Source organism: Tursiops truncatus, chromosome 2 (assembly GCF_011762595.2).
Source record: "Tursiops truncatus isolate mTurTru1 chromosome 2, mTurTru1.mat.Y, whole genome shotgun sequence".
Lineage (NCBI taxonomy): Eukaryota > Metazoa > Chordata > Mammalia > Artiodactyla > Delphinidae > Tursiops > Tursiops truncatus.
In genome coordinates this window covers 156,121,580-156,133,931 of record NC_047035.1, presented here as the reverse complement: position 1 = coordinate 156,133,931, position 12,352 = coordinate 156,121,580, and the positions used below count along the sequence as shown (strand labels likewise).

Here is a 12,352-nt window from a genome sequence, read left to right as displayed (position 1 = left end):
AAATTCTTTGCTGAAAATAAACAGCAGTGGCTCAAGTTCCTGGAAAGTGCGTTGAAAAGCCAGATTTTGCAGAAATATCCCAATAATGCCTTTTACGTGAAACTCTGGATTTAAGACAGACTCTTTCCCTCTTAGACGGTGTGAAAAACAACAAGTAAGAGTTTTCTTCTTTCTTCTTCGTATGTCCAGGTTGGTAGCATTTTGAGGAGGAGGAAGGGAATCTGAAAGTTTTATCATTTGTGCTTCTGAACTGCCTCATTGCTGAAAAGAATTGGTGACCACCTACTTGGGGATGGAGGGTCTGCATTTCAAAGCTGTGATTAGCATAAAGAATCTTGAACATAGGACTTCAGTTATAAGTAATTTAAAAATGTGTTTTCTAAGAACTACTCCATGACATTAATTCCAGCTCATGCATTGTTGCATATTTGTCAAGTACATTTACCACCTCAGATAGTAAGGTTATAAATCCAGTGTTTATAAGTTTTATTATCCTGGTTTTTTGAGGTTACTCTTTTTAGTGCTGAGAAAACTAATATATGAGGAACTTCAATCCTTGAATAAGTTTTTATCTGGCAGTTTATAACTGTGGGTAGGAGGGGTGCATGACTTAGTACAAAGTGCTTTGATGTTGCCATGTAGGGATTTTAAATTAAGATAAAAAACTTGATATAAGCATGAACAAAGAGAGAAGTCCCTGGGCAGAGAGAAGACCTCACAGGTGTGAGCGAGCAGTGCGTGAGCTCCCGGGGCCCCTGTGAGCAGGTAGTTTCCTCTGTGTCTCTGTGACATGGGGCCCTCGTCCTCGGCCACCTGTCAGTTTGCTCCTCTGGGCAGCGTGTGCCACCTCCTAGTCTCCTGGCCGGGAAACAAGTCTAATAGACTCGGCGAAGCACCAGGAAGAAAGTGTATTCATTGTGAGACCCTTTCGTCACGTGGATTATGTGTTGCTTTAGAATTTTCCCTACAGCTTCTCATTTTCTTTGGGGTAATTGGGTTATCTGGAAATGGAAATCATTTAATAGTAGCCGCTGCAAGACGAAGAGGAGGGCGTGTGGGGTGGGGGCTAGGTGATTATGCGGTAGCCCGTCGGAGATAGGCCACTACTAATTACAGCGTGTGGACCCTGCTGGGCGTCCAGAATTTCCGTTCGGTGAATTTATCCTTCTTTTGTATATTACACAGTATGAGTAGAGATGTTTTATAGATGGGGCAAGCATTGTTTCTTCAAAAGATGGTTCCTGAACTGAAATCTGTTTCAGAAGCAGAGGTCCTTAGTATTATGCTATTTTCTTAATTGATCTAGAAAGTAATCACCGCTTCTGGTGATTACGAGAAGTAGCTTATCAGTTTATGAAGGCAGCTACACATGACTTAGCACAAATGTAAATTTTATATCGAATCTGATGTTACCTTGTTTGTGGAATTTCATGTATTAGGTTTGGGGAGGCATTTGTGCATCTGTGGTTATGTTTAAATGTAGCATTAGTATTACTTTATGCCTCATTTTGTTTAATATATTATCAAGAGAAGAAGATTTATAATGGAAATCTTGGCAGAGGGTTAAGTTTGTATTTATAATAATGCAGGGTGGTGCTTTACGTTATACTCAAAAGAACCAAATACAAAATTTTGTATGTAGTATTTATAAAGTGTATTTTTAAAATATGTACAGAAAGTTCCTGGAAAGGAGATATGCCCCACATGGTTGGGTAGATGTAGTGGCATTGTACTGTGAGAGAATTTTTTTTCTTTCTACTTTGCTGCTGTTTCCAGCTTTTTAAAACAATGAAACCATATTACTTTTATAGTGAGGAAACTGCCCATTATAAGGGAAAGTCCATAGCAATCACTTTGGTAACCTTTATTTGATGGTGTATATAAATCACCTGTGTGCAGTCAGAATACATTTAGCTCGCGTGATATGCTTAATTTACCCCCAATGGAGTGCTTCCTTCCTATGACTTATTTATGTGGGGGTGGGATGGGGAGGGACTGAAGACAAAGGGCACATGTTAATAAGTTTCTGTGTGGTAACTCCTTTAGACATACTATTTGCTTTTGAGGTAATGGCTTACTGAAAAAGGAAAATAGGAGCAGAATCATGATATTCCGAAGATTGGTAATTTTTTATATTTAGATGACGTCATGGGGTTCTTTTAGAAATAGAAAATTTTTATAAGTAAATTATTTTTATTTCCTTTTAGAAAACTTTAAACACTGACCTTTAGAAAATATGATTTCTTTCTCTTTGTTTTCTGACCAGGACATGTATTCCTCTGAGAAACGTTGGACAGCAGATTTGGGTGTAGTGCCTGATCGGGACCACGTACAAAGACATCTCCAGTCATGGGTAAGTGCCCTTCCTCCTGTGTATCATTTCAGTCCTCTCAGGAGCATCTGCGGTGTTGTCCTTAAAGAAAAAAATTGTTACTGAGCAGATTGGAATTATGTTACTTCATCAGAGATTGGATAATCTGGTTCAGCCCAATACTGTGCACTTGCCTGTATTTAAACGAGGAGATTGATGTTTGATTTATTCTAAGAAGTTAGGTGTGGTGAGGATATCTGTGTCATTAGCTTCTTGGCTGGTTTAGTTCTACTATCTAAACTTTTCTGTTGACTAGCCATTGGAAAGTGACTTTTTGGAAATATGAAGAGGGAAAAAATTGCAGTTGACCATAATTAGCAGAGGTTTTATTGTGTGAAATTTAATCATTGGGTAACATAGGTTAATATTATATTTAAGCAAAAAAAAGAAAGAAATCTCTTTATCAATGTCTTTGATGGATCAAGGAACCAAGTCTATCCTATAGACCTGTCTTGATATAGATTTTATCTGCTCAGTTGTGAGGGGATGGTATGTGTAATATTTTCTGTCATTCCTTTCCACTTCTGTTTGTGAACAGAACTGGATTTTACTATTTTGTGTTGTTTACTTTTAGAGAGTGAGGAAAGAATTAAGATTTAATCCTGACTGGGATCCTATGACAGTTCTGATGTACTTTTAGAGTACAGCTTTTTGATTATGGAAACCTTGGGATGAAGTGAGCATTTTCTTATTGGAATATAATATTAGAGAGTTTAAAATTTTTCACATGTTATTTATATTAATTATATTTACCTTAATAGGAATAGAGTTGCTTTTCTCATCAGTTTGAATAATCAGGCAGTTGATAAGTGAAAATGAAGCTGTTATTGTGACATCTTTGAGTGCTTTCTGCTAAAAGTAATATTGCAGGTAGTGGTCTTTGGTTTTGGAGACTTTTCAGTGGGTTACTTTTTCGGTGGTGTGCTTTGAATAAACAAGGATAGTTGCCAGATGAGTTCAAATACAGATTCGGAAAGAAGCACCTTTGGTTATGTCAGCTCCATTCATATGAAGTTTTGTGAGAATGTTTACCTATCATAGAATGCCAACTCTAGTAAAGATGGTAATATGACTTCATGAACACTAAGCATTTTAGTTTAAAAAATGCTTACCTTTTTTGGAAATGTAACTAAATTTTGTTCTGCGTTGTAACCTTAGTGGTCTGGTAGATCACTGTTACAGCTGGCAAGTTCTTTGAGGACAAATACAGGGTGTCTTTGATTTTTGAATCTTGGTGTCTAACACGACTGCCCCCTAAAACTCAGAGCCCTGTGAGCGTGAAAGCAGAGGGAGGGATGGCTTACTAGGCAGCCAAGATACGTATCGGAACCACCAACAATTTATCTATAAATTACAATGGTTATACTTCATTTGCAAGATTAAAATTTTTTTTTTATATCTACTAGTTCATTTCTCATTTCTGCTCGTTTGTATTTAATATTTTTTTGGTTGTTATTTATCTCTTCGAAGATCTCTTACATGCTTATTTTAAAGTCTTTTTCAGATCATTTGATGATTTTTGTCTTGTCTGCAGTGAGTTTATGTGTAGTTGTTGATATTGTTGGTGTTTTCATCATGTTCTGTAATTCTGCAGGCAAGTTCTGATGGGAGTTTCTTTTTTCTTTTTCCTGTGTGTGTGTGTGCGCGTGTGTGTGTCTCTCTGTCTCTTTGTGATTTCCCCTGCTGGTCTAGCAGATTTGCCGTTGTCTCTGCCTGGCTTTGGAGTTCCCAGATCAGAATCAGGTCTGTGTTAGTGGACCAGAGCCCCGGTCCCATGGTGACGTTGGGGATATCACAGATTCAGTCACTGAGGCAGCTGGCATTAGGTCAGCCGCTTCCTAAGCTGTAGCCTGAGTGCAGTTAGCAGAAGTCTTTTTCAGTCTAGTTTCCTATCAAGGAAGAGTGCCAGCCCAGTCCCTGGTTTTGAGCAAAAAGCCTGGCTACTGACCCTCGTAGCCCTTGTGGAGCCCTTGTTACACCACACGATCAACCCATAGTTAATCCCCGAGGATCAGCTGCCTGCTGCCTTTTCCTGCTTTGGGGCCCAGAGCTCAGCAGACCTCCTGGCTTCAGCAAGGCTCACACGTTGTGTTTCTGTTAGATTTCTGATCTGTGGAGACGTTTAACATGTTTGGGGGCATAGGTATGTCCTTTTGGTCATTTGTCTTCATATTTTATCTGTAATTTCTCTGTGTTTGTTGGGAAGAAAGGGAGCTGCAAAGCATGAACAATGCCATTGGGCATTTAACCACTGGGAATACAGTGAAGTCCCCAATCCTTACTTCACATTTAAGATTTAAAAATAAATCAGTTTCTGCTTAGTTCCCTGCTTCCTAGAGTTCCTCCCCGTCGTCCATTACCACTTCACTCGCTAGGTGAGCCCCGTGGGGCTGTGCCTCCAGAGCATGCTGCTTGCCTCACTCTAGTAGCTGTCGTCCTCCAGTAAAATCAGCGGCCTGTTTACTCTGATCTTCGTCTGTTCTGTAAACTCCTTAAGGGCAAAGACTTATTCCTAGTGGTAAGTTCCTGGCACTGAGTAAATGCTCAGTAAATAGTGCATGGATTTGACGGTTCCTAAGTGACATCCTTACTATGTGGTAACTGTAGCTGTTCCATGTGTTATTATTCTTAGGTTGAAATTCGAGCTGCTCCCATGAAAAGAGTGTGTGTGTAGGATAAAGCGTTCCAAGTAGGGGAGCACTGGGAGAAAGGCATGAAGGTTTGACCATACAAGGATGTTACTGAGTAGTTGAACATTCTGGAATATAGAGCTGGGGAGGAGATGAAATCAGGGTCCGGGGGCATGTACATTTCTGAAGGTTTGGACTTCATATCTCAGGGCTTAGGAACTATTGAGGGACTTCAGTTAGGGGAACAACTTAAGATTTTATTCTGGAAAAAGTCCTCTGACAAAGAGACATTTTTGTTAGATGTAAATTAAAAAGATGGGTTACAGGCAGTATTTGCTTTGCCTAGTTTTGTTCTTAGTTTTCAGCCCTTTCGTTGCTCGCTTTGAAATAAACTTTGAGTTTCTTTCTTGCCAACTTGATTTTCTGTAGTGATGGAAAGAAATCATTCTCGAGCAGAGAACTGGAACCATGGATTAGGGAGTGTTGTCATGGTCTGTGCCGTGTTGCAATTTCTATGGGGTTGTAAGTTTTCATAAAGGTGGGAGGGAACTGAGTATATCAGAGTTACTGTTTTTGTAAAAATTACTGGAGAAGCATGGTACAGGTTAAAAAATAGGAAGACATGTCATTAAAGATAGAATTTCCAAACCTAGATTTGGATGAGATTGACAACTAAAATTTTTTTCAGTATTTCTCTAGAGATTACAAGAAAGGTTGGATACTTGTATGTCTGGATGCGTTTAGCTCTGCAGGATTTCCTAACCCTTCCCATGTCATGAACCATGTAGGACATGGTAGTAGTTGTACAGCATGTGAGATAAACTAATGGAGATGTTTGGGGCTTGGAGGCTACCAGCTCTGACACCTCAGGCCGGGCCGAGGGATCTGTTTCTCTGCACATCCTGACACACAAATTGGGATGCTCCAACTGTAAGACCTAGAGAATTTGTTAGGTGCTTTAAGATGTTTTTCAGCTTTTAGTCTCAATTTTTATGTATTCTGTTAAGTTCTGAGGCCGAATATTGGTCTTGTGGAATATGTGTTATATGATGCTGCTATGCTGTGCATTTCATTGTGAATTGTTAACTTTATTACAATTTGCAAAAAGCCTTTTTCAGTACTTAAATTGACCTTAATTTTCTATAATGCATATTCAGCAATGTTTAGCATTTATCAGATTTGTTAAAGATTTTGTTTTATCAGATGGTGCCAAAGATGCAATAAAGTTGTTATATTTAAAGTCTGGCTGTCATTTAAAATGGATTTTTTAGATCTTTGATGAAGATTATAAAAGCAAGAGTAGTTTGTGTAAAGAGCAGTGCTTGGGACTTCCCTGGTGGCACAGTGGTTGAGAATCTGCCTGCTAATGCATAGAGGACACAGGTTCGAGCCCTGGTCTGGGAGGATCCCACATGCCGCGGAGCAACTAGGCCCGTGAGCCACAACTACTGAGCCTGCGCCTCTGGAGCCTGTGCTCCGCAACAAGAGAGGCCGCAATAGTGAGAGGCCTGTGCACCGCGATGAAGAGTGGCCCCTGCTTGCCACAACTAGAGAAAGCCCTCACACAGAAACGAAGACCCAACACAGCAAAAATAAATAAATAAATTACTGAACTCTTACCCCCAACATCTTCTTAAAAAAAAAAGACTCCACCTGCCAATGCAGGGGACACGGGTTCCAGCCCTCGTCCGGGAAGATCCCACATGCCGCGGACCAGCTAAGGCCGTGCGCCACAACTACTGAAGCCCACATGCCTAGAGCCCGTGCTCCGCAACGTGAGAAGCCCACGCACCACAAGGAAGAGTAGCCCCCTCTCGCCGCAACTAGAGAAAGACCGCGTGCAGCAACAAAGACCCAACACAGCCAAAAATAAATAAATAAACAAATTTATTAAAAAAAGAAGAGCAGTGCTTAACAACTTCTAGATGATTATTTTGATGGAATATGTTAAAAAAAAAAAGCCAGAAAAGCACCAAAACCCAAAAGTGATAATTTAGGGTACTAATTATTTTTCTTTTCTTAAGTTTTAAGTTAAAAAAAATAAAGCTTATCTAATCTATTAAAATTTTTAATCTTTACTTCTGTATTTATTTCATTTTCTTTGGAAAAGTTTTGCTCTGTAAGTAATTATATGAAATGTTTCCTAGGAGAGTCTTTTTGGATGTTGACTGGGCAATCCAGGAGTGAATCTGTTGTGTGGGAGAGTTTGATCCTGCCCTTTGGCCTAAATAGTGGAGTGAGTTTTTTGAGGTTACTTCAGGATATGAAATATTTCTCTTTTCTCTGAGGAAAAAGTAATGGCAGCGAATAATTTGGGATGTGGTGTATTTGTTGCTTTCTAATAAGAGTAGAAGTAAATATCATCATTCATTGGAACGGTAGACTAAGAGATGATGCTGAAGTGAAGAACACTTTAACATTTGTTAGAGCAGATAATGTTACAAATAATTGAGGAGATTACTAAATCCCTGAGTGGTGGGATAAGGATTCTTCTGAGTCTTTTTATTAAATAGAAAAAATCATGCAACAAGTAAGATAGGACTTTCCCTAAGTACTGGCTACATCTTCTCTCTATAACAATAGCCTATCTAGATGTATATCCTGTTTTATGGAATAGCTGTGTACCTCAGAAGTTGGGCAGAAGTTAAAGAAAAGAAAATTTAAGTTGAATTGCATTTTAAATACTGGCGTGTCTGCATTTAATGAAATCTGGAGAGAAATCCCCTTGAAAAGGACATTAATTTCAGAAAATAGAGTTTGAGTTTTACAATTTTTTCTTGAATTCATTTTATTATAACTGATGTACTGGTTTGAAAAATTTCCTATCTCTTTAACAAAAACTTCTCTAAAAACAAAAACTTCTCTAGTATATTCTATATGAAAATATTATAGGTATGACTTTTAGTATTTCTCATTCATCAAAAGACATATAATGGAAAACAACTTGTAAGTGATATTTGTTATATGGTCTACAACTAGTTTATCTACATATAATTAACATCAGTTTGTTTTTTTAAAATAGTGTCTGGACAGCTGTATATTATCACTTTTTGCATTTAGTCAAATAGACATTTTCTATTAAGAGAATTTGAGCCTGTCAGTGTATATGATGGATATCATTGTATAGTTGTCTTCTCATTTCCCAGATATGTGAAATTGATGTTAAAAATTTCCTAGCCTCGATCTTTCTCCCTTAAAACTGATCTAAAATGATATTTTGGTGTTACTTTTTTTTTCTTTTTTGGAGAGAGACAAGTGATTATGTAATAATTCTTTCTAGCCTCTCTTTAAAGCCTTGGGCTGAAAGGATGAAGAATATAGCGAGAACGTCTTCCCAGTTTCCCTTACCCCAGTCTCCCACTCCCACTTCCAGCACTGAGCCATAGTTAGTTATTTTTTTTTAAAAAAGGAAATGTTGTATAGGTTTCTATCATGATTGTGGTCCAGAAGTTAGGAGGGCAAATGGAACTGAAAACTTTTTATATAAGTTATCTCTTATTTAGCTTCAAAGATGGTGGTCATCGTATAGGCAGATGGTAGTGGAGTGCTATTTTCCCCCCTAAATTCAGAAGCTGACTTCTGCTGGCATTACCTAGGTACCCCTGGAATTGCAACAGTTTTCTTTCTGCTTACACATTTGGAGCATTCAGGTGTTAAACTTTAAACAGTGGGATGTAAAAAGATTATGGTCAGATACTAACATACACTCATATACATCTTATATTAAATTGTGGGGCATTTGGAATTGCAATGTCTTTTTAAAAGTACAGTTGCCTGTTTCAGATTCTAGAAGAATGGAACAGAACTGGAATTTATTGGATGCACTGATAAAAGCTTTCGACACTATATAGTAAAGTACTGTGATCTCCTCACTGGTTAACCTTGTTATATTCTAACAAATGCAAAGTAAGGCAAAATATGTTTGCTTGACTATAACTTAAAAGAAATTTGAAAAGCAAACATGTATTAAGTTTTTATGTAAACCTACAGTAGTTGGTCTTTTGTATTTTCCTTAGGTAATAACTTTCTGTTCTTTCCTTCTGTGATACGTAGATATAGATCAAGTAAGTGTATGTACCAGGAAAGGAGGAACTAGGTATTACCAGTGTTGGAAGAATATTACAAACTTGTTTCCTTGTGACAATTATGGCACAACAAAATTTGAATTTGATTTTTCAACCTGCTTGAATTTATTGTTTTAACTGCAGTAATACAAGGTTATATGCCAAATGATTGATTCAGACTGTTAGAATATGATTGCCAAGATATATTAATATTTCATTGGCATGCTTTATTATAAAAAATGTTGTTTCTGGTGGTAGAAGTAACCTAGAAGCTATATGAAAGGGGGTTTCCTTACTGCTAACTAAAGAGAAAGCTTCTTTTTTGTACCCTCTTTTGGGTTAGGAAAGATCCTTCTCTGTTGCCATGAAGGATGCACATGGTCTTGATCCATATTACCACACATGGAGGCCATAGGGCCATTGTGATTAAAAAAAAAAAATCAGCCTTAGACCTTTCATGGAACTTTGTACCTATATGTACCTATGGGTATATGTACCTATATGTACAGGGAACTTTGCCCAGGACCGGAGAAAAACCCCGCCCCAACTTTTTAGGTACCCAAACTGACTTTGTTAAAAGGAACTTGGATCTCAAATGATTACTTAGTAGAAGTAACTCTCCACTTAAGAAAGGTATACTTAAAAATGTTGACTTGTGTTTTAAAAGTGGAGTCATTATTCTCTTTTCCCCTAAAATGTGATGTAAAAAATTTTTAGCTATCAGGTTTTAGTCTAACCTTAAAGCTATGCTTTCTTAGCTCAGCGCTGAGCTGCATTCTGATGAACAATAATAACTTCTAGGTCTGCAGAATTTTCCTTCTTAAGTTATTTTTTTCTGTTTAGTGCCTATCTGTTCTCAGCAGGTGAAATTCTACCTCTGATATAGTGAAATTCTATCCTTCCTTCCCACCCAGTCCAACTTTATTTTTTCCATGGGATCAATACTTTATTTTATTTTTAAATATCTGAATGTGTATTTTAAAAATACACGTTATTTATTTTTGGAACCATTTGAGAATAGGTTGCATATATCGTGTATTTTGATGTGTAGTTCTGAAGAATAAGGATACTCTCTTACATGACTGCAGTAAAACTATCAAAAAGATAAATTATGTTTATCTGGTCTACAATCCTTATTTCATTGCTGACAGTTTCCCCAATAATGTCCTTTATGACAATTCTGTCCTTCCAGTGACGGGTCCAGCTGAGTATCGTTCACGCCTTGCGTTTAGTGTGAAGTCTCTTTAGTCTCCTCTAATCTGGAAGGTTCTTCAGATGTTCTTTTTTTTTTTTTTTTTTCTTTTGCGGTTTGTGGGCCTCTCACTGTTGTGGCCTCTCCCGTTGCGGAGCACAGGCTCTGGACGCGCAGGCTCAGCGGCCATGGCTCACAGGCCCAGCCGCTCCGCGGCATGTGGGATCCTCCCAGACCGGGGCACAAACCCGTGTCCCTTGCATCAGCAGGCGGACTCTCAACCACTGCGCCACCAGGGAAGCCCTCTCCTAAGATGTTCTTTATCTCACATGATGTGGTATTTTAGAAGAATACAGACCAGTTCTTTCACGAGTGTCCCTGAGGTTAGGACTGTCTGAGGCTCCTCTCCCGGGATCCGTCCTGGCATGTGTGACTGGTCTGGGGGCATTCCTTCAGGAAGCTGTCTGGAAGGGACAGGAGGACTGCGTGGTGATCTCTCCATTTCCTTCCGATTTGGTTCTTTCACAGAAAAATTTCCCATTTCTTCTTTAATTGAAATAGGATTCAAATCTCTTATATAAGAACAGGATTTATTATTCTACTGGTTTCTGTTTTGCTTTTATTGCAAAGACTTGAGAAAAATGGTAATGAAATATTTTCTAGAATGTGAGATGACCTTGAAAGGAGACATTTGGCTTTTATCAAGAGAAATTCCTTTCCGTATGATTCCTGTTTTGAATTACATTGACGAAAATCTCAAGATGCTCTTGAATAAGTACTATGAAGGTGTAAGGTATAGCGCTGTTGAATTTAGTTTTTTTTTAATGACAATAAAGCAGCTGCAGCTCTTCATATATAAATTGAATTTGCTTCACTAAAGGTTAGCCCTTCCCATAACTTGGTGCTTCTTTGTCTTTGTCCTAATAAATTTTCTTTAGCTAAAAATAGAATAGGTGAACGTATCAAGACTTTGATTCTCATTGGGTTTTTATGGGTTATATTAAATTTAATGTGAAATGGTCAGGATACTTACTATCTGTAGTTATAATTCTTAAAAGTTTAATAATTGAAAGGTATATTGGAAGCTAGAAAATTGACAGAATATTGCAAAGTATGAGAGATTCAAAACTTGTTTTTAGACAACATTGAGACAGACGATGCTATAAATTAATTTCTTAAAATGTTTTAAGAGTTGTGGTGTATGAGTCTGATTTTAAAACAAATTTTAAGGAAGAGAATGTATGATTTAGAATAAATATTAATAATGTTTTCTTTTTAGTACTAACATATTTAGTGAGCACCTCCCCGTGTACTGCTGCTATGTTGGTCTTTGGGGATATAGACAAGGACAAGACTAACATGGCCCTGGGCCTCATGGAGCACAGAACTAGTGGGGAGGAAAGATACCACAGCGTTGTTAATGCAAAAAGGGAAGCTGGTGTCTGCAGGAGCCAGGGAACCTCCTTCTGGGAGGGCAGGAAGACTACCCTTAGGAAATCATATTCTAGATGAGGCCTGGCTAAGTGAAGAGGAAGGGGGAGAGGGTTCTAAACAGAAGGAACATGTGTGAAGATCTGGAATTAAGAGGTTGAGATTAAGATTAAGAAATTAAGGAAAATTTAGCATTGGTAGAAGTAGGTGTTTGGAGGGGATTAAGTTGGTAACTTCAGTTTAGATAAACACCCTACTGTTGCCTCCATTTTATACTTAATTTTACCTAATCTCATCTAAACTAATCTGTTCTCTTCATTTTCTCTAATCCCCTTTTGTTGTTTTAAAGTATAACTGTAACATTAAAATAAATACATTTGGGAATGGGGGGGAAGTCATTGGTAACCCCACTTGTTTGCTTTTTTGCATATGGTCCTCTGGTATTGTCCAGATAGTATATATTTTGATGTAATTGGGTTCTTGGTGTATATGCAATTTTATATTTGGATTTCTAACATTGAATTGTGTTTAGATAGTTATCATATTTCCATAATTATTTTTATACTTAGAATTCATAATTATATTCCTTAAAGGTAATGATGCATAGTAACTTATTTAACTATGTCCCTATTTTTTTTTTTTATTTATGATGGTTCATTTTTTT

The 12,352-nt window shown here is 37.7% G+C and overlaps 1 protein-coding gene across 11 annotated transcripts in view; it reads left to right on the top strand.

Annotated features, from left to right (window-relative positions):
- The window catches only part of USP6NL (USP6 N-terminal like), a 187,142-nt gene that overhangs the window by 57,987 nt on the left and 116,803 nt on the right, over positions 1-12,352 (top strand). For all 11 annotated transcript variants that reach the window (XM_019933241.3, XM_019933245.3, XM_073801538.1 and 8 more), the window contains exon 2: positions 2,267-2,353. Coding sequence is in view for 5 of the 11 variants with exons in the window: in XM_019933245.3 (XP_019788804.1) it covers positions 2,350-2,353 (4 nt within the window). In the remaining 6 variants the exon portion in view is untranslated. The remainder of the gene's footprint in view (positions 1-2,266; positions 2,354-12,352) is intronic.